At 46.8% G+C, this 24,162-nt stretch overlaps 1 protein-coding gene across 10 annotated transcripts in view; it reads left to right on the top strand.

Moving 5' to 3' along the window:
* Positions 1–24,162, top strand: part of Tlk (Tousled-like kinase) — a 45,767-nt gene that overhangs the window by 3,967 nt on the left and 17,638 nt on the right. For 9 of the 10 annotated variants that reach the window (XM_089083482.1, XM_011648196.3, XM_025219824.2 and 6 more), the window contains 2 exons: positions 180–571; positions 4,684–4,769. In XM_089083482.1, the coding sequence (XP_088939608.1) occupies positions 541–571; positions 4,684–4,769 (117 nt within the window). In that variant the 5' untranslated portion in view covers positions 180–540. The remainder of the gene's footprint in view (positions 1–179; positions 572–4,683; positions 4,770–24,162) is intronic. The other variant, XM_011648201.3, reaches the window with a different exon arrangement.

Below are 24,162 nucleotides of genomic sequence, written 5' to 3'. Positions count from 1 at the left end.
AATCCTAAGATTCGATAATTCGATCTGCTAATCGGTCGACCCGAACTCGTGCGAGTTCGGCTCGTTCGCTCGCTCGCTCGCTCGCTCGCTCGCTCGCTCGATCCGGCTCGAAAAAAAAAAAAAAAAAAAAAACGCCAATTCCGACGGTTCTGTAGACGCGTGTGATCGGACTGTTACAGGGGAGAGATCATCTCGTCGCGTGTGCCGAGTGTCGACAGCGGCGTGTCCCGGGAGGCGATCGGGAGTGCGCGAAAACCTCACGGATGGTCTTCGCGGTGCAGCCCACCCGGTACGTCGCGATCGAGAGAGTGTAGTGTGAGATCAATAATGAGACAGGTGCTCTCATTGGTGTAAAGCGATGCGGCGGAGCTGAGAGTTTTGTCGGGCGGCACTAGGGCTCATGAAAAGTGTATTCGGCGCGCGTAACGACGCCGCCGCCGTCGCCGCCGCCGTCAAAGACCAACGTGTCGCGAGACATTCGAGCGAGTTGGATCGGTGTAATTATAATGTAGTGCCAACTCTGCAGATGGATAAACAGGGATGACTGAGAATTGCTGGAACTCTGGTGGTGGTAAGTGTCTTTTTTTCCCCTCTCCGCGGATTTTTCCCCCTCTCCAATATTCTTTTAATTCTTTAATTAATTTAATCTTCTTTTAATTCACTGCTTTTTTTTTCTCAACAACCCTTTCGGCAACCCGCTTGACCGAACGATCGAGAGAGTCGGTCGAGCGAGACTGGCGACGAGATCCCCGAATCCCTGCCCGTAGATGATTGAAAAAACGTGAAAATCTCGATTCGGGCGTCCTCGGAAAGTTTCGAGACGGCCGTTGTATGAAAATACGGATGTTATTTCGGTCTTAATAATACGCGAGATTAGATAAGTAACGCGAGGATAAATCAGCCGACGTGGACACACGTCGGTTGGCCGTTCAATTACGTATATGTATATGTATTACGTGATGCGGGCGCGGCGAATGTTAGTGCGACTTCGACAACCGTAACAAAAACTTATTTTGTACGGCGTTGTGACGCGTATACGCGGTACGTCGGTCGGCGATAATCTTTTTATCCACCTTGCGCGTAAAAATATACGCTTGAGATACGTAAATAGCCTTGACGACCGTCCGTAGGCGATAGGAAAATAGTTTCGAAATCTTTCGTTGTTGCGAAAATTTTAAGGCGATAACGCGTACTCCGCTTTCGCGTATGTACGTTGTGAAAGAGTTATCTTCGAAAATGCGTCTTTTTATTATTTTCAGCAATACGCTCTTTTATACGTTCGGGAATTCAGTTCCATAAACTATTCATTATACTTGTTCGTTACGCCGATCTTCCAGCATTCACTGAGATATAATATTGAAGGTCTCAGTTGACCCCCGTTTGATCGCGCGCTATCTTTTAAACAATCGTTGCGAGAGTTTGCCGAGATAAGAATCCACGACAAATTCAGTGAATCCATTCGAATTGTCGCTTCGCAACGAGATTCTACGGGGAGAAATTTTTTTTTTTTTTTTTCCCCTGTAAACGCGTGAGATCCCTGCTCTGGGGTTACAAGTCCTGCAAATGCGGTAACTTTCCGGCCTTTCGTTTTAACGCGAATGGAAAATGCGCGAGGGTAAAGACTATCTCGATGTGAAAGAAAAAAAAAAATACTCGATATCGGAAAGAAAAATATTAATTCTCTTTTCTATAGACGGAGATACTTTTTTGTGCAGGAATGCGACGATTATCGCGCAGTATGCGAACCGCTGCTGCGTTGCGTAAAGTTGCATTCGCGCGTCCATTGATCGCGATGAAACGCGACGGCGGCGTTTCTCGTTTTTATCGCGGCGAGAGTACAGGCGCGAGGTATACGCGACAGCGGCTCGCGGAACAATAGATTCCTGCGAAATCACGTCTAATTAGTCATCTCTCTATAAACGTCGCCAGTCACGACTGGGGATGGCGGCGGAGACAGGTTGTGCCTCCGTCGCGTTTGCAGCATTGTCCAACGAGCAACAACAAGTGGATCCAGTCCGGATCCACGGAGAGGAGAGACGTATCACCCCCGTCTCCCGGTATTCGGATGGCACACTTTTTCGAAGGATGCGGAGGATGGCGGTCGGCGCGGCGGCCGATGGCCGCGCGCGCGTAATGCAACTCGCCTTGTAGAACCGCCCGCGAAATATGCCCGAGCAACGTCTCACATTGTTGCTAGCGCCTTGCTTTCTCCGCGCCTTTTGTAGAACGAATGAAATTCCAGCCGTTGCCAGCCGTGACACTTCTCCCCGATGTTGAGTCGCGTGCGTCGCGCTGCAAAGCCGAGGATGCACGCGCCGGGCCGCGCTCCGTCCGGTGCGTGTCGATGCACGGCGATGCAAAAATCTCGGCGTGAATTAGAGGAAATCTCGTTGCACGCACGTCAGGTCGCGCAATTTTTTTTTTTTTTTTTTCTTCTCTTAAGCGATGAAATCGAAGTATTCCTCGAGTATTCGTCGCGCGACGTTACACGCGCTGTGTCGTAAAAGGATATTATTTTGAATTGCACAATTTAAGCCTGCGCCTCGCGACGAACCGCGTCTATCTTCTTACGGCAAAGTCCGCGTTCGCCTATCCCAGGCACTACGAATAAAATAGCCTTGCCCCCGTTTTACATGAAAATTGTGGCCGGCGACGACGAGTTCAATGACTGCGCTACTGCACTCGCGCGCGCGCGCGCGCGCGCGCACGCTTCGCGCGTTCACTCGCTCGGATTTATTGAGCAAGCCAGATGCGTTCCGGCTGCGCTCCCGGTCCAAGTGGCTTTAATTGTCGCATACCGCGAGAATCAATTTTCTCTCGTCACTTTCTCAAATTTCCCGAGTCGAACCTGAGCGCGGGCGAATATATTACCATACCCGATCGGCCGATCGGAAAGATCGTTAAATATCGGCGTAATAAAACAACATTGTTGCGCCGTTTGGTAACGCGCAACGGCCGGTCACGCATCGTGAACGTGTATAATGTCTTTAACGGATTGCAGTGATTCTCGAAAGTAACGGCGAGCAGTGCGACTCATTCAGTCGTATACACGCGCGTTGATAGCGAGGGCAGAGAGGGGAGAGAAGTCACGATTCCTGGTAGTTCAGTCTATGAAAACTAAAGTTCTTATGGTACGCAAAAGGGAACTTTTTTTTTCATATTGTCGCTCGCGCGCGTGGCGACCAGTGAGTTTCTACAAGTTTGCTACTTATTAAAAATTCCAGTTGTAAATACGGAAAAAAAAAACGCGCCGCTCGGCCGCGGATTCACGCGATAATTTAGAGTCGGCGACTTTTTTTTTTTCTTGCGAAACTTGCGTCTCTCGAGATGTGTGCAAGCGTTAACTAATCCCGGGACGATTTCTTTCTTAGATGATAATCTTATCTGCGACACGGATAATGACGAAGGGAAGGCGGCGACGCGTAAGCGTGCGCTTTGTTCAAAGTGAAACGCGCGAATTATCCATTATTTTCGCCGATTCGGCTAATTTTACGAAGACGGTCTTCAGGTCGCACAATAGACCGAGCGTTTATTCGTGAAGAGGATCAGCGCGAGTTAAATCCAGTCCCTTTGATCGAAATAGATAATGCCCGGCATAACGTGACCTTGCAAACGCTAATTATAGCACTCGCCGTTTACGAGCCGTGGCATGTCCAGTTTATTGCACGCGCGGTAATCATCGATGGCTTCGGCAGCGTCGTAGTTACGTGCTCGGGGATGTTGCAGATACCGGCGGATATCACCGTCGAGGCATCGGTCACGGATGGTGATATCCGCCGGTAGTTCCGAAGGTAAACGCTCGATATTCCTAACCGGAGTCAACTTCCACGGCGAATTCGAGAGAATTCGGGATGTAAAGGGGTCAGATAGCGGGGCACGAGAGGGGAGAAGGCACGATTCCTGGTAGTTCAGTCTATGAAAATTAAAGTTCTTATAGCACACAAAAGGGGACTTTTTTTTCATATCGTCGCTCGCGCGCGTGGCAACCAGTGAGTTTCTACAAGTTCGCTACTTGTTAAAAATTCCAGTTACAAATACGAAGAAAAACGCGCCGCTCGGCGTGGATTTACACTTGATGATTGGGGGGTGAAATGTCGTCGTTATCGTTTTTTTCCCACATTTTCCCTTCGCTCAAGTTCGCACAGAGGCGAGTTCTCTCTCCGCGATGCGATTCGAAATCCGCGTTTTGAAATTTCTTTTCGAAGAGACAAGCATCATCGCGATCGCGATCATAATTCCTTTCGGCCGAGGAATTTTGTTCCAAACTCCACGCGCGTGGACGAGGACAAAAAATCGTAGTTGCAAAGATGCACGATTGTAGGAAGATAATAAAGCCACCACTATTTATATATCGCTTCTGCCAGAAGCCTTCGCGATAGTCGTCCGTTTCTCTTTGCGTTTTTTTTTTCCGCGCGGCTAACCCTTGCTTAATCTCCTTCTCTGTTTCCTTTTCACGCTCGTCTCGCCGTTTTCATTTCTTTTATTCTAATATATCACGGCGATTTCGCAGTTTCAATTCAGTCAGAGAAGATCTCGAAGCGGTAGATCGGAGTAACATACACGATCGACTCTTATAGATCGTGAATATACTTCTCGATCCTTATCCGCAAATTCTTCATTCTTTATCAATCGACGCCACAGGCGAAAGAACCAAGTGTAATTCGCTGTGACTTGTTGTTCCAGGCGCTGGCGTCAAGATGGAGCACTTTCAGGCCACCCTGGACCCAAGGAAGCAGGAGTTATTGGAGGCCCGCTTTCTCGGAGCGAGGGTGAGCTGTCTTATGGCACACACACACACACGCGCGTCCTTTCTCTTCTATTCGCTTATCCAGTGCTAAGATTATTCTCCTTTCTTTACCGTCGTCTATCGCGGACGTTGACATAGAAGAGAGTTTCGATTTTGTACGAAATAATGGCATTAGGTAATGACGAGTCGTAAGCCGAAGGCGATATTCGCCTAGCAGATTATCGCTCAGCCTATAGATACACTATCGTCTTCTTATCGACTTTGAACCGCTGAAACGAGTAATTAGCTCGTAAAGCACGTGATCGCAGTAGTTGCCGCGGTAGTTGGCGAGGCGACTTGCGATTTTGTCTGCAAATTTTCCACTTATCGCTTTATCACGTGTTTGGAGGCCGGCAATGTGTATCACCGTCGACCTTTATCTCGTGACGAAATCGCGACGACGTTCGAATTGTCACGCACGTCGCTGCGACGTGATTTGCTCTCGTTCCTCGTCACCTGAACCTTTCGACGGCCCTTAAATAGGGCTACGCAGAAATCGAGTGCCGGCCGCGGGAGCCGCCGCAGTTATCTCGATCCTCCGATAAAATCCGATGATTATTATGTCACTGGCATAGAGCCAATAAACGCTGGAGTCAGGTCCAGCAGGTGCTCATTATGGATACCTGAAACGAGTCGCACGCGTAATAAAAGGAGACGTTCGTCCGAGATTTTACCGAACCTGCACTGGCGTTACGCCGTTCCGCGACGTTGTTTGGTTGTTTCTTTTTTTTTCTCTTCCTTTATCCGATAGCGGCAGATCTGAGCGCGAATGCAAATTGTAATTTTCATGGGTGTTCGTTACCTAAATAACTATAACAAAATAATCTGATGGATATCCCGCGTCTATAGACGATACTATACTGGCAATTTCTCTAAAAAAGAAGAATAATGAAACGATATAATAAAATGGCGAATTTGTTGCCTGTGTGTAAGTATGAGGTAACATGGGCCAGAATGTCGTTGTGTCGATACGTAAACAATTCTTTTGTTCAAACATCGGAATAATTGAATGTGAAAGAGTAATTGTACTGCCTGATGATGACCAAAATGAACGATCGAAATGTCCGGGGCAAAATTTGTTTGAATAAAAGAATTGTTTACGCAACACCAGAGCAATACCGGCGTGTTTTAGCTCGTGTCGGCCGTACATCTATATGTGCACCGACACGTGCACATTAATATATATACTTGCATTAATAACGATATTTTACGTTATTCAATAACGAGTATGTGAACACACCGTAAAATTTAAGCATGTCTAGCCGTGATTATTTCGTAACTGTTCAATATCGTGCGAAGGATCGATTCGATCACATATCTTGATTCTAGTTCTTTTCACTCGGAGACGACTCATTTGTATACATGTCGATTCTATTTTCGGCAAATTACGACATCATGATATACAGAGTGTCCCGAACAAATGGGCTGGATAACACGAGAAATCTGTGTCGCTTCATTATGATTATATGATTCTAGTGATTTTCTGAAGATGAGGTTAATTGGGGTTAATTTAACGCATAGAATTATGCAAAAAAATTGACTAGAATAGAAAGAAAGAATATCCATATGGAATAGCTAAATTTTAATATAACATATGAATATCTAAAACTTGAGAGCGTAGTCAAGTTTAATTAATTGTAGGCGTTATAGATAAGGAACAACAATTTAGCTTTACGGTAAACATTTTGAGTGATTATGGCAGCAGGCGTTGTTACGATATGCAATGTCATTCACTATAGGTCAGTTCTATAAAATAAGACAACGAATATTTTCATTCTTGTGAGTTTTGTTAAACATTCTTTGAAAAGAACACATACAAAGGATTTCAAGAATACATCTATACTCAAACATAATCAATATATGTATATGTATACATATATACTCAATCAAAACATTTTTCAATTATGAGTTAATTACGAAGAAATGCCATTTATTAGAGTATCGAATTAATTATGTTTTTACATTAGATAATATCTGTTAGCTGAAATAGCAAAAGTTGAGTTTATACTTAATATGATTATAGCGCGGAGACAAATATATATTTTGCTAAGAAAACGATGTAATAGCACCGGAATGGCAAATTCTTTCTATAGCTATAACAGCAAATCACAGTCTCAGCAAATCACGATTGAAATTTTTCGATGCCGATGAAAATTTTTTTTACGTGATAAAATGATTTCTCGATTTGTCATTTGAAGAATATAAAGCTTCTTCAAAATTCTATTTCTTTATAGAACATATCCTGTAGAGGAATATATTATGTACATGATGTAGAAACTTGCTCGTCCGCGCATAATGTAATATTTACAACGATCCGCCTATATCGATCGCGCTTGCATTTATTCAGACATTTAGTATCCGCGTCTCTCGATGACGTAACGTCGACAAAGAATATCGACGAGTGAGTGTCATCTGCGCAGAGAAACAAGAGAGAGCAAACTACCTTGTGAACGCAACGGTGTTATTAAAGATACGGCGGTACACCGACATCTTCATTTTCGAAACATTTACGTGGCGTAATTGGCTCTTATTCTGGATTTCTAAGCCAGATATATTTGTTGGAACAAACTACAACAAAACTATGTATTCCAAAAATAGAATAGACGGAATCGATAGGGTTAAACACATATAACTGTTGATAGAAGAAAATAGCTATATGTGAAAACATTCGTAGACACATGGCATGTCTATATTATCGAATCGAATCCGAGTGTACGAAAGATGGAGAACAACAGATGAAACTCTCGTCGAAAGGTAAAGAAGCCGATAGTTTGATCGTGCGCGACACCCTGTATACGTCCGACCGACCAACCAACCAACCAACCAACTAACCAACCAACCAACCAACCAACCAACCAACCAACCAACCAACTGATCGACCGACAGACAGACAGACAGACAGACAGACCGGCGACGTTGCCGGGTCACTCGCATTTCGCGTGTAAGGTCCGCGCGCGAAGTGGTAACGCATGCATTTTGCATCCGTCACAACCGCGTCGTGTCGCCGTTCCAGCGCCGTTCCAGCTCCTCGTTCTCCTCCGTTGAGTGACAGAGAGAGAGAGAGAGAGAGAGAGAGAGAGAGAGAGAGAGAGAAAGAGGTGGAAGGAGGGAGAGAGGGAGGGAAAGAGAGAGAGAAAGAGCGAGAGAGCAGTCGCTCGTTTTATTATCGTTGCATCGCATCCGAAGAGCGGCGCGGCCGCACGAAAAGGTGTGGCCAATCGCGGTGCGCCGTGCGATCAGCCCGCGTGCTATCGGAAGCACAGCGGCCTGGGGTCGTGCGCGACGACGTCACGTGGCGCTCTCACTTAGAGCACGGCAGTCAAGTGCGCGAGCCCGACGCGCTCTCGCGCGCCCGCCGAGCCGTGAGAGCGTGGAGCGGGAAGGGGGGATCGTTTCGCGCTTAAGGGTGCTCTCACATGATCGGCAACGTCACGGCCGGTATTCTCTCTCTCTCTCTCTCTCTCTCTCTCTCTCTCTCTCTCTCTCACATGACACAAATAAAATCGTCAACTATTACCGACTATATTTGTAGCGTTACTATTGCGTTCGTGTCTAGCTTAGCCTGCGTTTTGTACACGATTCTCCGCGTGATCGTCGTTCCTTCCTCCCTTTCCGAGTTGTCGCCTAATTTTATTCACAGTTAGAAAAGATCGCCACGGATACGTATATACACAAGACGGAGAACCGACGGTATCCGCGCGTGAGGGCCGCTTAATACGCGTGTAAGTGTACGTACACCTACAACGTATCGACGCGCCTGCACTCGAGGCGATATTTCTCAGGTATAACTTTGCTCGCAGGTAACTCGAGTTGCCCAGGGTCGCCATCGACCTCCTTCGCGTCGGGATAAACCAAATGTTCGGCGTTACTTTCGCGATAATACCTACGCAACAGGCTCGGTTTACGGACGCGTGTAAACATATAATCGCTATGTTAGCTCTCTCTCTCTCTCTCTCTCATTCTCGCTCTCACATGGACGTATCCATTCTCGAAACGCCATTATTGGAGCGAACCTTCGCACTTCGTTCTCATGCATCTCTTTGTTCAAGGCTCGTCCTTTTTCGTCCTTTTCATCGAAGGACACGGGATGTGCGTGCGCGCATAAACGTAGTTTCACCCACACCCACGCGACTGCGCGATGATGCAGCATGCACCGGCGTGCGACTGAGGCTCCACGAGCTTCTTGCATCGCTTCAGGAATGTTACGACTTCTTGCATCGTGACAAAAAAGCCCGAGACTGCCCCTGTTTTCGAACTTTCAACGTGCAAATGCGCGTCTCTCGAGGTTGTCCCGACGTCAAATTAATCATCCGCGAGTCCATTACCGGGACATCGTTTTCCTTCCTAATTTGGCTCGTAATTAGATAGAATGGTTGCGTTCTTTATTCGAGACGTTTTTCCGAAACGAGACCTGTTAACCGGAAGAGCGAGTTTATCGACTTGTGCTCCGTATATCGATCGTTCCTTTATACAAGAGAAAGAAATCCAGGCATCGAGCTTGCCGCCCGGTCGGAGTCCAACGGCGAAGATTTATACCTGCCCCTGCCCTGTCGGCCCGAACTGAAGTGAGACCTAAGTCGTTGCCGCCTGTCCTCTAGTCTACCGCTCGTCTACTAACCGTTTATACAACGCGGTCCCCTATTTGTAGAGACTCTAGAGGCCGCAAAGGTTCGTGCTATTTATACAATGTCGAATCAAAACTTTCATAGCATCTTCGTTATACGATCACGCGATTGTTTCGTCGCAAGGTTCATGATTTACGACCGTTCGCGAACCTTGGATTTGTAAGTTGCTTGAATTACGGCTTCGTTGAGAAACAAGCGCGGACAGGTTGGCAAAGTTAGTTCCAAGTTTTCACATGCGAATCTCTTGGCACTCGGAGCGATCGTAACTTAACGCCATCAATTCAATTGTGAGCTCTCCTATTAATATAAATTAATAAGATTTAATAATATTTAATCTCTCTGCTCTCGCTACTCGGACACGATCGTAACGGTGAAAATCGTTCCGTGACCGCATTCACCGGCGAATATTCCTCGTCCATTCTCGGATCATATCGAATCTCCATGTTGACTCCGTATCTCTTTCCGGGACACCCGATGTATACGCGAGCACGGAAGGAATCCGTAGGTACCCGACATTTTGCAGTACTGTTCGTACCGGCGCGGCGACGGGCATAGGTAGTTTCCAAGCGCGAGCATCATCCCTTCGTTTCCCTTCCACTTGGCCCAATATTCTCATCCTTATCTAACTCATTCCCCCTGTGTTGCCCCTCTGCCCTTCCTCGCCACATCCGCTCACATCCGCAGCGCGTCTCTTGCAACCCCACCCCTATTAGTTATTTTCTCGACGAGTCTCTCGCTCTCCTCTCTCCTATTTCTCCCTCTCTCTCCCCCCCCTCCCCCTCTCTTTCTCTCTTTACGCCTCTCTCTCTCTCCCCCTCTCTCTCTCTTTCAGAGTCACCTCTGTTGGTCTCCACATCCTTCGAGGATCGATCGAGAGGAGCTCAGCACTCTGTATATATATGTATATATATCCATTTCCAACCCCTTCCCTCCTCCCCCTCCCCTTCAACTCCCTGTCGATTCCATTTGCCCAAAGTCCGCATAGAAACCCGATGTTCCCCATGTAAGTTACAAGCAGTAGGTATCGCTGTAGAAGCGCTCGTCCGCCGTATCCTGTATCCAAACGGTCTTTAATTAACCCTTTAGATACACCGGAATCGAATCTCCTAGCAGACTCGAATCGCGCTAAAACAGTTCGCCCGTGCAAAAGTATACATTAATTTACGCAACATAATCCCGAGACTGTTCGACGAGTAATTAGAAGGCAGCCAGCTTTAAGACAGATATAAGGCGTCTCAATAAGCACTGGTATCCAGTCGAAATTCTGGAAACTTCGAGATATTCGACAACTTCGCCACTTACTTCATTTCTTCCCCACGGGACGTCACAACGTCCGTCAAAATGGCCGACCATCGACTCTTGATAAGTGCCATTATAATCCAATGAAGAGTTCCAAGTCCCCCTGATCCGCTTCGCGGTCCGTCACTGATCAATCAACTACTTTCACTCTGCTATTATGCAACGTTCAAAACTGGCGTTTTACCCCGCGTCGTTCCTCAGACCTACAGAATCTTGATTCTTAACTGGTTTGGTAGGATTCTGAGGCATGTATAAAAAAAGGAAGTGTGTACGATAGTATGTATCATTGGGCCTGTTGAAGGTTGATCAACTTTGTGTCGAACTTATCCCGGTTAATGCACGCTCGCAACACGCTCCACACGATGATAAAAGGGTTAAAGAGCGCGGAGACGCTCGCTGCGGAATCGCTGCATGCAGAAGGTGCATGCGGGACGCGTAGCAGAAGCCGCCGTCAGGTTGGCAATGATCGAGCGAGCTTTCGTCGCACTGTGTTGCCGCTCCTTCTTCGGCACACGGCGCGGTGCATAGTGATATCAACGATCGCATAATAGCACCGAGCTCGGGCTCGGGCTCGCATTGTATGTTTATCGAGCGAGCGATGAATTAAATTCGCACGTTACGTGGCGACGCGCGGCGAGACCATTCGCGCATGATTTTCATCGGCTTGATTATTCGCTGATTAAGCCGGCCGATCGGTCGCGGCTCTTAATGCCCCCTCGCAAAGTCCCCTCGTGAGACGCGCGCGCGACACCATTCCGTTTCTGGCCACGTTCGAATCCGAATCCCTGTACATTCAAGATTTCCACCGCCGTCCCATCGCCTCGTTTCTCGTTAGAGATTTCCAGCCGCCCGTAACCGCTCGTTCACCCTGTATATGCAATACAGTATTTAGTACGCGCGACGTATACGTAGTACGTACCGCTATCGATCCCGGACCTTAATAGGTATAAAGTTAGCGTCTAGAGTCGGTGTACCAGTGTGGTGGGTGTCTTCTGGCGAATGCATCCAGTAACAATATGGCGGCGCCTATCGCTTCGAGATGCGCCCGCGAATAATTTCGCCTCGCGAATAAAATCGATTTCGCGGAACCGTTTTGATGGAGAATAATCGCCGGGGCATTCGTCCGGGGACACGCGGTTCTGCTGTAGACTGCGAATAATTCGCGAGTTTGCGGTTTAAAACTTTCTCCCGCGATCGTCGATTCTCTCGGAGAAAACAATACGAGTTAAATATATTGTGGATTAATTGTGATTAATTACTGCCGCGAAAACGCGCGGCCAGGATAATCGTCTCACTCGGTGATTTTATTAATCAACTTATCGGCCAACAACGGCGGACGATGCAACGCGCCGGAAATGCGGCAGTCATGCTGATTTAGGAACGCATCGTGCTCGTTAATGGGCCCCGCGCCATTGCCGATTCGATCTCGCCGTAAATAAGAGATTCGGATAATAATAATAATACGCGGTCGCGCGCCGAATGCCGATCGAATTAACATCATCATTATCTATTTGCTCATTAAGAGTGTTAATTAACCATCTATATTCGTTATTAATGGCGCTGTCCGAAAATGCGAAATCCGCGGGGGACTGCCGACTGCAAAAACTGCGAGACGATACCCGCGAATAATCGGAAGTTATTGTGCGGTGTCGCACACCCGTCTCATTGTCGCAATTACTTAAATTGTTCCCTCTGTATTTAAACAGTTTGGCGCTTCCTCTCGCGCTAAATTAATCGTAACTCGGTGAACGATGGAGAATCGGGAGTTCGCGAACGGAGTAACGATATTACAAATCTCCCGCTGGTATTCTTATCCCGTACGCTTACATCCTCGCGTGTTTGCATCCTCTATTTATAAGTCGTGTTATGACTGCGGAACGACGGAGGAGACGCGATTTCCCTACTGACGGTAGAATCTCCCTCGGATATTCCATGGTTTTTCGCATACTTTTCATTAAACGGCTTTATAGAGGCCCCGCGTATTTCTTGAGTCTCGAGTTAGAGTCTGCTTTACAATGTGCATCCATGCGGATTCGCGAATGTTGAGAACGAGCCACGTTATAGGTCTCTGCGTTTTACGTATCCTCCTCGAATCGTTCGTCCGATGGCTAAAAGCGATCGAAAGTCATCAGGAGCGAACTATGTAAATTTGCCTTCACGCGATTCAATGCGGGTTTTCGCGGTACACACGAAAGAATTCGCCGCAAGGTCGACGGAGGCGAAGCGGATGGAAGGAGCGGAAGCGAGAGGTGGAGGGCGAGACGGACGGAGTGAGGTCGATGGAGACGAAAGGGGACGAGCAGGGGTGTTATTGCGTGGTAGTGTGGTTAAACGTATTGATCCCAATCACTACGATATGTCCAGGCTCCGCTCCGCTGCGAGCACTACGGCCGGGTCATCGCCGGAAAGCGAGACACCGGCCCGAATGTTACATGGAGTTTGATTTGATGTTAAAAAAAAAAAAAGCAAAATATTTCACTGCGAAAAAACGATCAGCCATTTCTCGATTCTGTCGAACTGTCCAAGCGATGATAATGAACATTAGCTGAGATCGGCCTTGAGTCGAGTGTCTTACGAATGGCCGAGATACACGACACTCCGTCCGTAACAAAAATTAACAGCGAGATAGAGAGAGAGAGAGAGGGGGGGGGAGGGAGGGAGAGAGAGGGAGAGAGAGAGAGAGAGAGAGAGAAAGAGAGGGAGGGAGAGAGAGGGAGGACAGGAGTCTTACTTATTTTCTCCTCGACGCGAGGAGTCGCTCGCGTCCAAGGGTGATCCCTAAGCGATCCCCCATTTTTCTTTTCGAGGAGCGCCGAGTCTCGAAATGGAAATCGCGGATCGATGACGAGGTGTCGCTGAAGCGAGACGCGGCGAGACGTAGTCGACGATTACGTAATGGCCTTCGGGCGCTTTTAAGGCGTACGCAAGCACCATGCCGCCGTCGCTCGCGATTAATCGGAGCACGCGGAGACACGTGATGTAAAAAAAATCTGGCAACAGCGTGCGCGTTACCGCGATGGTATTCCCTCCGCATATTCGTAATGTCATGTCGCGCGAGTTCGGCGTTACGAGCGCGAGCCTGAGCGCGTTATGCGCGCTAATTGGACCTCGCACATTATCTAGCCACCAATCGCGACTCACCTCTCTGGTCCCTGTCTCTGGTCCCTGTCTTTCTCCCCGCGTCTTTTTATCCGTTTATGGTTACGTTTAATTATTTCGTTACGAGAGATATAATTGCGCCGATTCCTCGACGCTAAATCGGCATTGATAATCAGCATCTCCGTTAGCCATTACATTCGATAAAGCTATTATTATTATTATTATTATTATCCTCCAAGTGTTCAATTAATCATCGATATACGATTATTTGATTAAATTTGATTAAATTAATAAACTAAAAGGTTTTCATTTTCCATCAATTTAATTTGCATCATTTTTAAGCGTAATTCAGTCGATTTACTCAATTAGCGAATAATTCATATATAATTAGAAACTAATTACCGGAACTCGCGAAAAATGTATATTTGTTTCGATTTATTTTCATATATATTGCATTATTGTATTTTCGCGAGGGATTGATAGTTGTTTTGTAAGTGAAATGCGCGCAACCCTTTCATGAACGCGCCGGAGAATTCCGCGAGAAGCTTCTGGTTTTGCGATCGATGTGACGCTCTCTCTGCGGCAAACCGTTGGTCGCTGAAGTTTCCCGTTGGACCAATGAGCCTTCGAAAGGATAATGCATGCTCTGCATGATATTTATCACTAAAATATATTTCTGTCGCATCGCGAAATTATATATATCAGAAAGTGCGAACTTTACTAAAAGATTTATACTTCAGAAAGAATACATCTTGTAACATTTTTCCTTTAAGCCACATCGATCCTTTATATTTATATCCTTTTCTTCCATCATTATTTTCATCATCACGTTTTATTTCTATTTATATTTCTTTTATCATTGTTTCCTGGTAAATGCAAATGGTAGAAATAGGAGACCATTATTGTAATCATAAAACTGAATTATTTCAACATCGACAACGTCATTATTTGATCATTTCCTAACAATCCTTTTTAAGTTAAACATGATGAATTACGCAATGATTAATAGAAGGAAACATACAAAATGATAACGACAAAGTTGTTGGAAGTTGGATTTTGTCAAAAAACGTTGACATATGAATTATCCTGAATACCTTTCAATCGGAATTCCCCTCGTATATACATCCTAAATCTCCCGAAGATTTGACCGTTCACATTACATTGTCGTCATTGTCATTATCGTCGTCATCATTATCATCATCATCATCATCGTCATCGTCGTCGTCATCATCGTTATCGTCGGTAATGCAGAGACACGCGGCGCAAGTCGATACGAGAAAACCACCCCTCTCGCGAGCGTACCCGCACGAAGTGGCGTGCATGCAATAGCGTAACACTGGTGAGATACCAGACGGTCGGTCGACGTGCCGCCTATTTATATACACTCCGCGCCCGCCGTCCAGTCGAGCGACGATGATCGTGTCGCGTCGTCTCGCGTCGGGAGGAGCCGAAAGCACGCTCTCTTTCTCTCTCCCTCTCCCTCTTTCCCTCCCCTTTTGTCCGCCCGCGCCGTCAGCTGCACCTGCCGCGCGCCGCCACCCGCTGGCCGTGTCTCGCCACTTGGGACGTAGCCGCCGAGGGCGACAGATCACGCCGCCTCCCGCTCCCAGCTGAGCCGCCGCGTCGGCCAGCAGGATGCAAGCTCGCGCTTGCTGCCGGCTTACAATGATAATGATAACGGAGCATATCTGGTTCGCTGTCCAACACGTAGGATCCCAGTTGCTCTGGGAACCTTGGTTAATTAAGCCCGATTAGCGATTTCCTGCCCCACTCCCGATCGTTGTCCCAGTTTTCTATCAGACCTCCCTCCCCTCCTCCTGTCGTTAGCATCGCGTATATATTTTAACGCCGTCGGTCCTTAAAACAAAGTGGTAACTTTATAACGCGATTAACATTTTGTGCTCGTCGCTTCGCATTAAACTTGGAAGAAATTGCGCCGTCACAACTCGTCCGTCCACAAGTTTATAAATTTTGCAGGGCGCAAATAGATTTCCGGAATAATGTTCAATAGACGGGGATAGCTTCCCCGGGGACTTTCCGGGACTTCGAAACCGTTGTTATAGAACCGAAGTGATCCGCCTCAGTTTACCCACGCGGCCATTTAGTGGAATACGAGGGGAGAATGACATTTCCCGATCGATTAATCACGGGAAACGCGTCGGGAGCGGGCACCGAAAACATACTTTTCACGGGCCGCTTGACATCTCCGTGCGGATCGACCACGATTGATCCACGCGGAAATCGAATGGACACCTCGATAGCCCGCTTCCGGGGGTTGCCTACGGATGCCCCGATTCTTTCCGTTCGCTGCGCACTTCGCCCGCTAGATCGAATCGACTCGATCGAGGACCGCGCGCGGATTCTTCTTTCCTTTCTTCGTTTCTCTACTCGCGTCTCGCCCTTCCCCCCCCCCTCTCTCTCTCTCTCTCTCTCCGCATCGTGCCAACCTCCGCTCTCGTGCCCCCTCGACCGCCTGCTCGGCAAGCGAACTCGTGCGAATTCGGCCTAATCGGGCCGTCTCGTCTGACGGGCGAGAACGCACGAGCGCCACGCGCGATGCCGCAAGCTCTCCTTAGCCGTGGGCGTGATTGGCCGACTGAACAATGAAGCGAGCGGTGGGGCAACACACGTCGCGCGAGAGCAAGCGATGAGCAACGGGAGAGGAACGGGGAAGCGAGATCCTCGCGAGTGAAGACCCCCTCACCATTCTCCCTCCCTCCCTCCCTCCTCTCGCAGCGAAATTCATTGCTGGATAATATATGCGCCGTTACCGCGTATTAATCTGTTTATCCGGCATGGAGTTTTGGCACGCGGTATGGAATATATTCAACGCACCGGGCGAAAGAGACTCGACTGGATAGGGAGACATTCCTCAATCATTATGCCTCCATATTTTTCGTTTACAGAACGTAACGTTGGAACGTAATCTGATTTTGAAAGTGATAGAAGTAAGAAGCATTATGCATATTTACGTTGTACAATGACTCACACTTTCCACTTGATTCCCTATAAAAGGGGGAAGGTAGGGAGACTTGGACAAAGAAATTTACTAGAAACATGATGAGTCAGCAGTGTGTTTTTGTATCATGAGGTATCTGCATGTGCTGTCGTATTCTTGCTTCTGGTACTCCATGATGTAATCGTGATGTTGTAAATACCGTAGCTCTCTGGTTTACGGTTGGCAACGCTGGTGCGAACGAATTTGCGGATCGTTCCTCGTGAACCTCGTCCTTCTGCTTTCTCCCTCTCTCTCTCTCTCTCTCTCTCTCTCTCTCTCTCTCTCTCTCTCTCTCTCTCTCTCTCTCTCTCTCTCTCTCTCCCTCCCCCTCCCCCTCCCCCTCCCCCTCCCCCCTCTTCCCCCGTGTTGTAGTCCTGCGAGAACACACGAGTGCTGCCGAGTTCCTCCGATTACGAGACGCGGTTGACCGAGGAGGGTGAAGGGCACTGTCCCGATGCTACACCCCTGGTAGAGTGACCTCCGTTTGTTCCCCGTTCCGCACTTCGAAGAAACTCGATAGCCGAGGCGACTCTCGGCGGCTCTCGCTTTTCGAGATCACGAAGACGGACGCGAGGTCCAAGACAACAATGCTCGCAAATATCGATGACTGCAACCGATGACTTAAAAGAGACACTCGGTGTTACATGGAATTTTCCGTTCTGACAGCAACACTTATTTTGCTTTTAATTAAAATAGCCGATTTACTTTTTCAAGTTTCTAGAAAATACTATATCTCTAAAAAATAGTCTCTTTTCATTATTTACATTAGTTAATTATCATCCACGATAACTTGATTACGTGGATTTATCTATAAATCGTAATACGCGTGCTCGTCTCAGTGTTGAGACGGGAATCCAGCGAAGCAAAGAGAGAAGATTTCTCGAAAAGATAAAAATAACTAGCATCAACTCCCGATCGAAAGTCCTTCGGACTTGCGTATCTTCTCCTGAAAGATTTTTGTTTCCTATAAAATCACACATCCCACGAAGGCGCTGCGTGACCTACAGTCTTGTAGGCAAGGGAGATTCATGAAAGCAGGCAGGGACAGGCAAGTAAGCAAAGCAAGCAGGCAGGCAAGCAAGCAAACAGGCAGGCAGGCAAGCAAGTAAGCAAGCAAGCAAGTCGGTGCATGTCCCCCGTATTGATCCTTTCGATAGTAAGTGGGCACTACGCGCATTGTATGGAAGGTTTCTACATACCTACCTATCTACCAACCTTGAGAACGCCGAATACATGTACAAGCACCGTAGAAGCTACGAGAAGCGCGAGCTCCCGGAGCAGCCTTCTTCCTGAGAAATCTCTCTTCCCCATCGTGAGCGCGGCTAGTGTTTTTCCAGCCTTCCCGATGATCGTTACGGCGGCTCGTCGGATTCTCGGAACTTCGAAACTGGTATCGTTGCCTCTCTCACGGACTTTTTTTACGAATCGCCGCGCATCCTTCCGCGCGCAACGCACCTTCTCGTGTCTGCCGAGTGTCTCGAACACAAATTTTCGAGCCTCGACTATTTAGGGACCTTCATTAGCGCGCGGATGGGAAAATTTGCGTTCGTAGGCCGATCGGCGCGACGGATATTGAATGCCGCGACAGTTTTCGCTGAGCGAGTAGTCATTTTTAATTTGGTAGTCTTTTTAATGACTTAAATATTATATCCGTCGTACTTCGATGAACTCCCATGAAGAGAATCCTTTTTCCTTCCCTATCGGAGAGTGATGATTATAAAAATTTCGTCGTTCAAATACAGGTTCGATATGAAAGTCGTTAATTCGCTTCCCGGAGAATGAATGCTTCGAAATTGGGCTCCGAGGTAAGACTCTGTTGAGTTGCTCGGGACGGATTTCGCGCTCATGAATCGGGGCTCATAGGCGTGACAATACGTCGTGAACGTATTCTAGGATCCGGCCTGCCGAGCTCTACGGAACACAGGCTTCTCGGAGCTGTTGGGGGATTAAGGAATCCACGGAATGGAGAGCGAAATGACGGCCAATGGGCGGCCGTCGACGACGAGGCGAACGGACGGTGCACTCGAGAGATGTGCACCGTGCGATGCAACACGGTAACGGGAGACGCCCTGAACCCGCAATCTGCATTACCGTCCGCTTTTACCGTCACATTGAACTTCTTTCGCCGACTGCTGATATATCGACGCCTGAGTAACAGAGCAAAAGCGGACAGGGAAAATACTTGTCGCCCTCTTGCTCCGTCTTGCTCCGTCTTGCTCGCGCGCTCGCGTACTCTCCCCCCCCCCCTTCCCCTTCCGCTCGTCTATCCTGCTCGCATTTCCGTCCGTGCATCATTATTGATACTACAGATAGGTATTCTTATCGAGATATCGATAGTGACTCTTCGATATTGTCTCTCGATACTGGGACAACCCTGAGATTGGGAGAGTTACGCTGTTGCGGATTCGTAGAACACTTAGAATATGCCGCGTCTCAGAAACGCTCGTCCCGAGAATTGCTTCGCGTTCCCGAATAGATAGCGGCACTGTAATATCGTCAACTATGGAGAATAAAAATAAAATATGCTAGAATTTGGCAGTGCCTATATCCAGATAGCATCCAGTGTGTGATAAACCGCTCGAAATTCCTCGAAAATGTCCCATAGTTGAAGACAAGAATCTGAAGAAAGACGTTTAGAACGATTTAATGAAACCTTATTGGCAAAAAATCGATCGGTTATAAAAAGTCACTCGAGAAAAAAGAAGCGTTTATAAGACAATTAATCTGATTAATTGAAAATCTCCTTGAATTCGATGCGCGTGTTGAGATACCTCCGATTTGCGGTCACGTCATGACACGTAGAAGAGACGCATTTGCATAGATCGCGAGAGATCTGGAATTCTCCGGATCGGAGGTCCACCACCAGTACGCGGATCTCGTCCGTGACACGAAAGGAGCAAAGGTTTACCGCACGAAACTGGCGTTCCTTTACCGACAGCCAATTTGATACGGGTGAGACTCGCTTAAACTTTAAATCGCCGTGTCTTCACGTTTTGTTTCTTGTTTCTCCAAACGGACGCGTCTTGTCTTTCGCGAAAAGACAAAACGCATGGTTTTCATTTCCGAGCGGAAGCGAATCGTCGATATCCGATCATTAATCGTTGCGTTTATATATTTTCGGATCCGGAGGATACCGCGAAAATGAAATCGCGAATGGCTCCGATCGAATCATCGATTAGCTCAGTCGGAGTGATGTCTGCTACAAAGTTTCTAGTTTTTAGTTCTGTATCATCCGAATAATCTAATTTTTCTTATCAAATAACGAAACATTCTATTTCGTAAAAAAACTACTGTGTTATTTAACGAGATAGTCGATGTTTAAAGTCAGTCTGCGTTAGTCTGCAAGAACAATCGAATCGAATGAAGAAAAAAATAACGTGATATCAAGATTCGTTGACGAATTGGTAGGATTCGCGTTCGAATCTGATAAAAAAAGAGGAACTGAAAGATTAAAGAAAATAAATCCATTCGGTTTGAGTGCACGTTTCATAGTTAATGACGAGAGTATTAATTTATAGCTGCAGCTATTTTAAGATGTATTTAGCATACGTTTTTAGATAAGAGACATATCGTCAATATTTTAAAGCCCGCGTGAAATTCAATAAATATTCTAATTCGAGACGATCGAGAAAAACCATTATGGATTTTGCAAATTCTCGATGATAAGAACGGCGAACTATAATGACTTTGGCATTACATTAGTATTATGCGTAGGTGTAATAAACTTGATAATTAGTTATAATTGTGATTCGAAGGAATGTTCTTTTAAATGAGGAGAATTTTTACCGAAGGTGTTAATGTCTGAACGGGGGGGAGGGGCTTTTCTTTTTAAGATTGAATCCCTGTAACATTGAATCAGCTCGTTAAAACCGGTCGTTGATCGAGTTGACCGCACTAGATTCATAGCATGAATGTTCATTCATCATTTTCTTGTTCATCTTATTCATTTAAAAGGAGGCGAACGAACGACGATGACGACTACGCAACAATCATCCCCGTAACTACACTTATCGGTATTTTTCAATTCTGACCAATTATATATATATATAATCAGCCACTTTTCACAAAACAATTATTGTGGTATTCGTATATACACACATATGTGTGTGTACGTGTGTATGTATGTACGAATGCTCCACACACACACACACGCGCGCGCGCGCGCGCGCGCGCGCACACACGCACACGCACGAATGCCACAATAATTGTGTTGTGAAAAGTTATACACATACACAAACAAAGACAATATTCGAATTCTTCATTTCCACTGTATATACCTGATAAAGCAGCGGATAAACCAATAGGATGCCGCTGTTATGACCAGATATACAACTTTAGATATGCAACTTTACTGTTAATTTTAGTTACGTGATCAATGTGTTTAGAATATGTTTACTGAAGCAAACGAAATAAAAAAAATTATGCAGTGTAATTATAGAAAACCGACAAGAAAGCGGTAATTAGTAAAATTATCAGTCTTAATTCATTTATAGATCTTAGCTCATTTTGCTAAGATATAATTAAAAAAGTAAGATTTTCCAGAAAATGAGTTTGAATATCTGGAATTGAAATTCTGTGATGTTTTAAATGCGACTTTGGTGTAATAACTGATTGTAGACGAGTAATAGTATCATTAGTTCTTCATTTATCGTTATTCATAAAAGTGAATACTTGAAAGGAATTCTTTTTAAATTATGATGCTTTTTATCCAAAATTCTCTTTTCAAATAAACATTTTAAAAAAATCATAGTTTTATGTCGCTATATCAGCAATAAGAATTCCAAAGACACGTTCCTTTTTGCAAATCATTTCAAAATGTTGATCTTGTCGTAAATGTATCCTACATCTCTCTTCACTTTTGTCGCTTCATGTTATTTATGCTAAAACTCAACGCTACATTTTGTAATGAATTCTCTCTTTCTCTCTCTTTCTCTCTGGGATATTTTTACATGTAACTCTGATAAAAACGCATATTCTTCAACGAGCACTCTTTTCCAGCAGAATCCCACAGATATTCATTTAGAATATATTTCTAAAATTAAAATTCAAATCTACTTGTTTTGAATGGCAAATACTTTGAATGACGAGAAATTCTCAAGAATGTCAGCTAGTTGAAGTTGTCGCCGGGCTCTTGTCTCGCGTAGACCCACGTATATAATCTCGGGGTCAATACGCAGTGCCCTTACGCCGGGCCTCTTGTAGATGCACCCGGGGCCCTGCGCGCATCTCCGCGGATAAAGTCGGACGCACGCAGCATCCGCGCGGCGTATCCGCTTTTTTCTGGCCGCCTGAGCGGGGAGCTCCCGGCGACCACCTAGTGCCACGTGCAGGAACTAGAGCCGGCTTTCGATCGTTACTGATCTACCTACGTTAAGTGTTTGCCCGATGTCCGTGCGACCACCGAGCCCCACCCTGATTGTTATATCGCCCGCCGCCGCCGGCGGTCGCGAGCCTTACGGCGAATTTGTACGATTTATTTTCGACGCTCGGCACGGATGAATCATCGAAAGAATGAATCGCGTCGACGACGCCGCCGCCACATTGAGGGACCGAGGACCGGTCGCCCGTTATTTCGGAAGAGGCCGCGCGCGACAACGTGCGTAGATAGACGAAGAGAAGGCGCTAGATGTTAAAAAAAAAAAGCGTTACACTTACGAAAGGATGAGGGTCGTGCCGAAAGGTTTTCCGATCGTATCTTCCTCCGCGCGCGATAGAATACACATGATAGAGGGTCACCGAGGATACCGAAACGGATTGAGAAACGTTACTCGAGGCTCCCAACCGCGAGCTACATATTTCATGGGCGCATTGTCGAATGCGAGAAGATCGCATCTTTCCCATTTGTTCGTTCGTTCCTTCCTTCCTTCCTTCCTTCCTTCCTTCCTTCCTTCCCTTCCTTCCCTTCCTTCCTTCCCTTCCTTCTTTCTTTTCTTCTTCGACACGCCGCGCGTCTGCGCGCCGGTCATGCATGCTACGCCGAGAAATCGCACGCAGTACGCGGATCCCTGTCATAATAAGCGCGGTCGACAATGTTGCATCGCTGCGACGATAAGCCTTATCTCTCAGTCAACGGCGATTCAGTCGTTCGCGGTAAATACACGACGCGCCGATAAGAGACGGTCTCGAAATAGTCCCTCGCGCTTCTCGCAAGTTTCGCTTTATTTACGAGAGAACAGCCGCTTTACGTAAGATTTACTCCGATATATCTCGGGATATATCCCGTACGTGTACACAATTGGTAAGAAAATATTATTCCTTCCTTATTTCCATCTCTCCGTCTTGATGCGCGAGAGATTGCGAGAGATCGTGCCCCATAATTTACGAATACCGTCATTTCTAATACAAGAGTTCATGCGGGAGCTCTCCTCCGTAGCTTGGCATTCCTTAATGGCTCGATGCTTGATTTTAAAATTTTTTGTGTTTTGTTCCTCCGCAGGAGAGAGTGGAAGAGGAGCGAAAATCGTAGAATAATGTAAAATATAAATCGCCTGTGTGTGTGTGTGTGTGTGTGTGTGTGTGTGCGCGCGCGCGCGCGCGCGCGCGTGCGTGCGTGCGTGCGTGCGTGCGTGCGTGCGTGCGTGCGTGCGTGCGTGCGTGCGTGCGTGCGTGCGTGCGTGCGTGCGTGCGCGGGCGCTCCGAATCTCTGGGTACAAAGCATTGACAGGCACCCGAGAGATCGCGATGGAACAAACGCGTAGAGGCAAACACACTACAGCTATGTCACGCGACGCCATTGCGTAACGTAGGAGATTTATGGAAATGTTGAGCACAACCGGCGCGATGCGCGCCGTCGCCATCGCCGATCACCGTCGCTCGCCGGGAGATTCGTCTTACGCGTGATACGGAGCTTTAAACGCGGCCACAAAGGCGATACAATGTGTGCTATACAGGCTAACCGTAGCGCCGCCGCCGGACGCTACGATTCTTAGACGGACGACGTGTCCGGAGACTCCATGCGGGCTCCACCTGTCGACGTCATCTACTTGTGTCACTTACATCACGCTGGTCCACGGGACCAGCAGCTAGAAACGAAAGTTAAAATTTAGACGGAGCGAGAATGAGGGAGCGATGCGCGCGATCGTCCACGACATGATTGTCCATTTTTTCTTCAACCAAAGCGTTTAAATCGAGAAAAAAAAGGTCAATTAGACGAGCAAATGATGTTACATTAATAACAATTTTGTACATACAAGTGACAAGTTTAGTATTCTTGGAATGTTTCGACTTTACAAAGTTTCCTTCATATAACTACACTTTAATTTACAAAGCCTTTAATTTGCTTATAACGTTTATCTTTTTCTTTGCTCCCCGTATTACATTTCAATCAAGTCAAGCCTTTAAGAGTTATCATACAA

This window comes from Pogonomyrmex barbatus, unplaced genomic scaffold, assembly GCF_055798465.1.
Source record: "Pogonomyrmex barbatus isolate J1 unplaced genomic scaffold, ASM5579846v1 scaffold7, whole genome shotgun sequence".
Taxonomy (NCBI): domain Eukaryota; kingdom Metazoa; phylum Arthropoda; class Insecta; order Hymenoptera; family Formicidae; genus Pogonomyrmex; species Pogonomyrmex barbatus.
The sequence above is the reverse complement of the archived record's forward strand: the minus strand, read 5'-3'. Positions and strand labels throughout refer to the sequence as shown.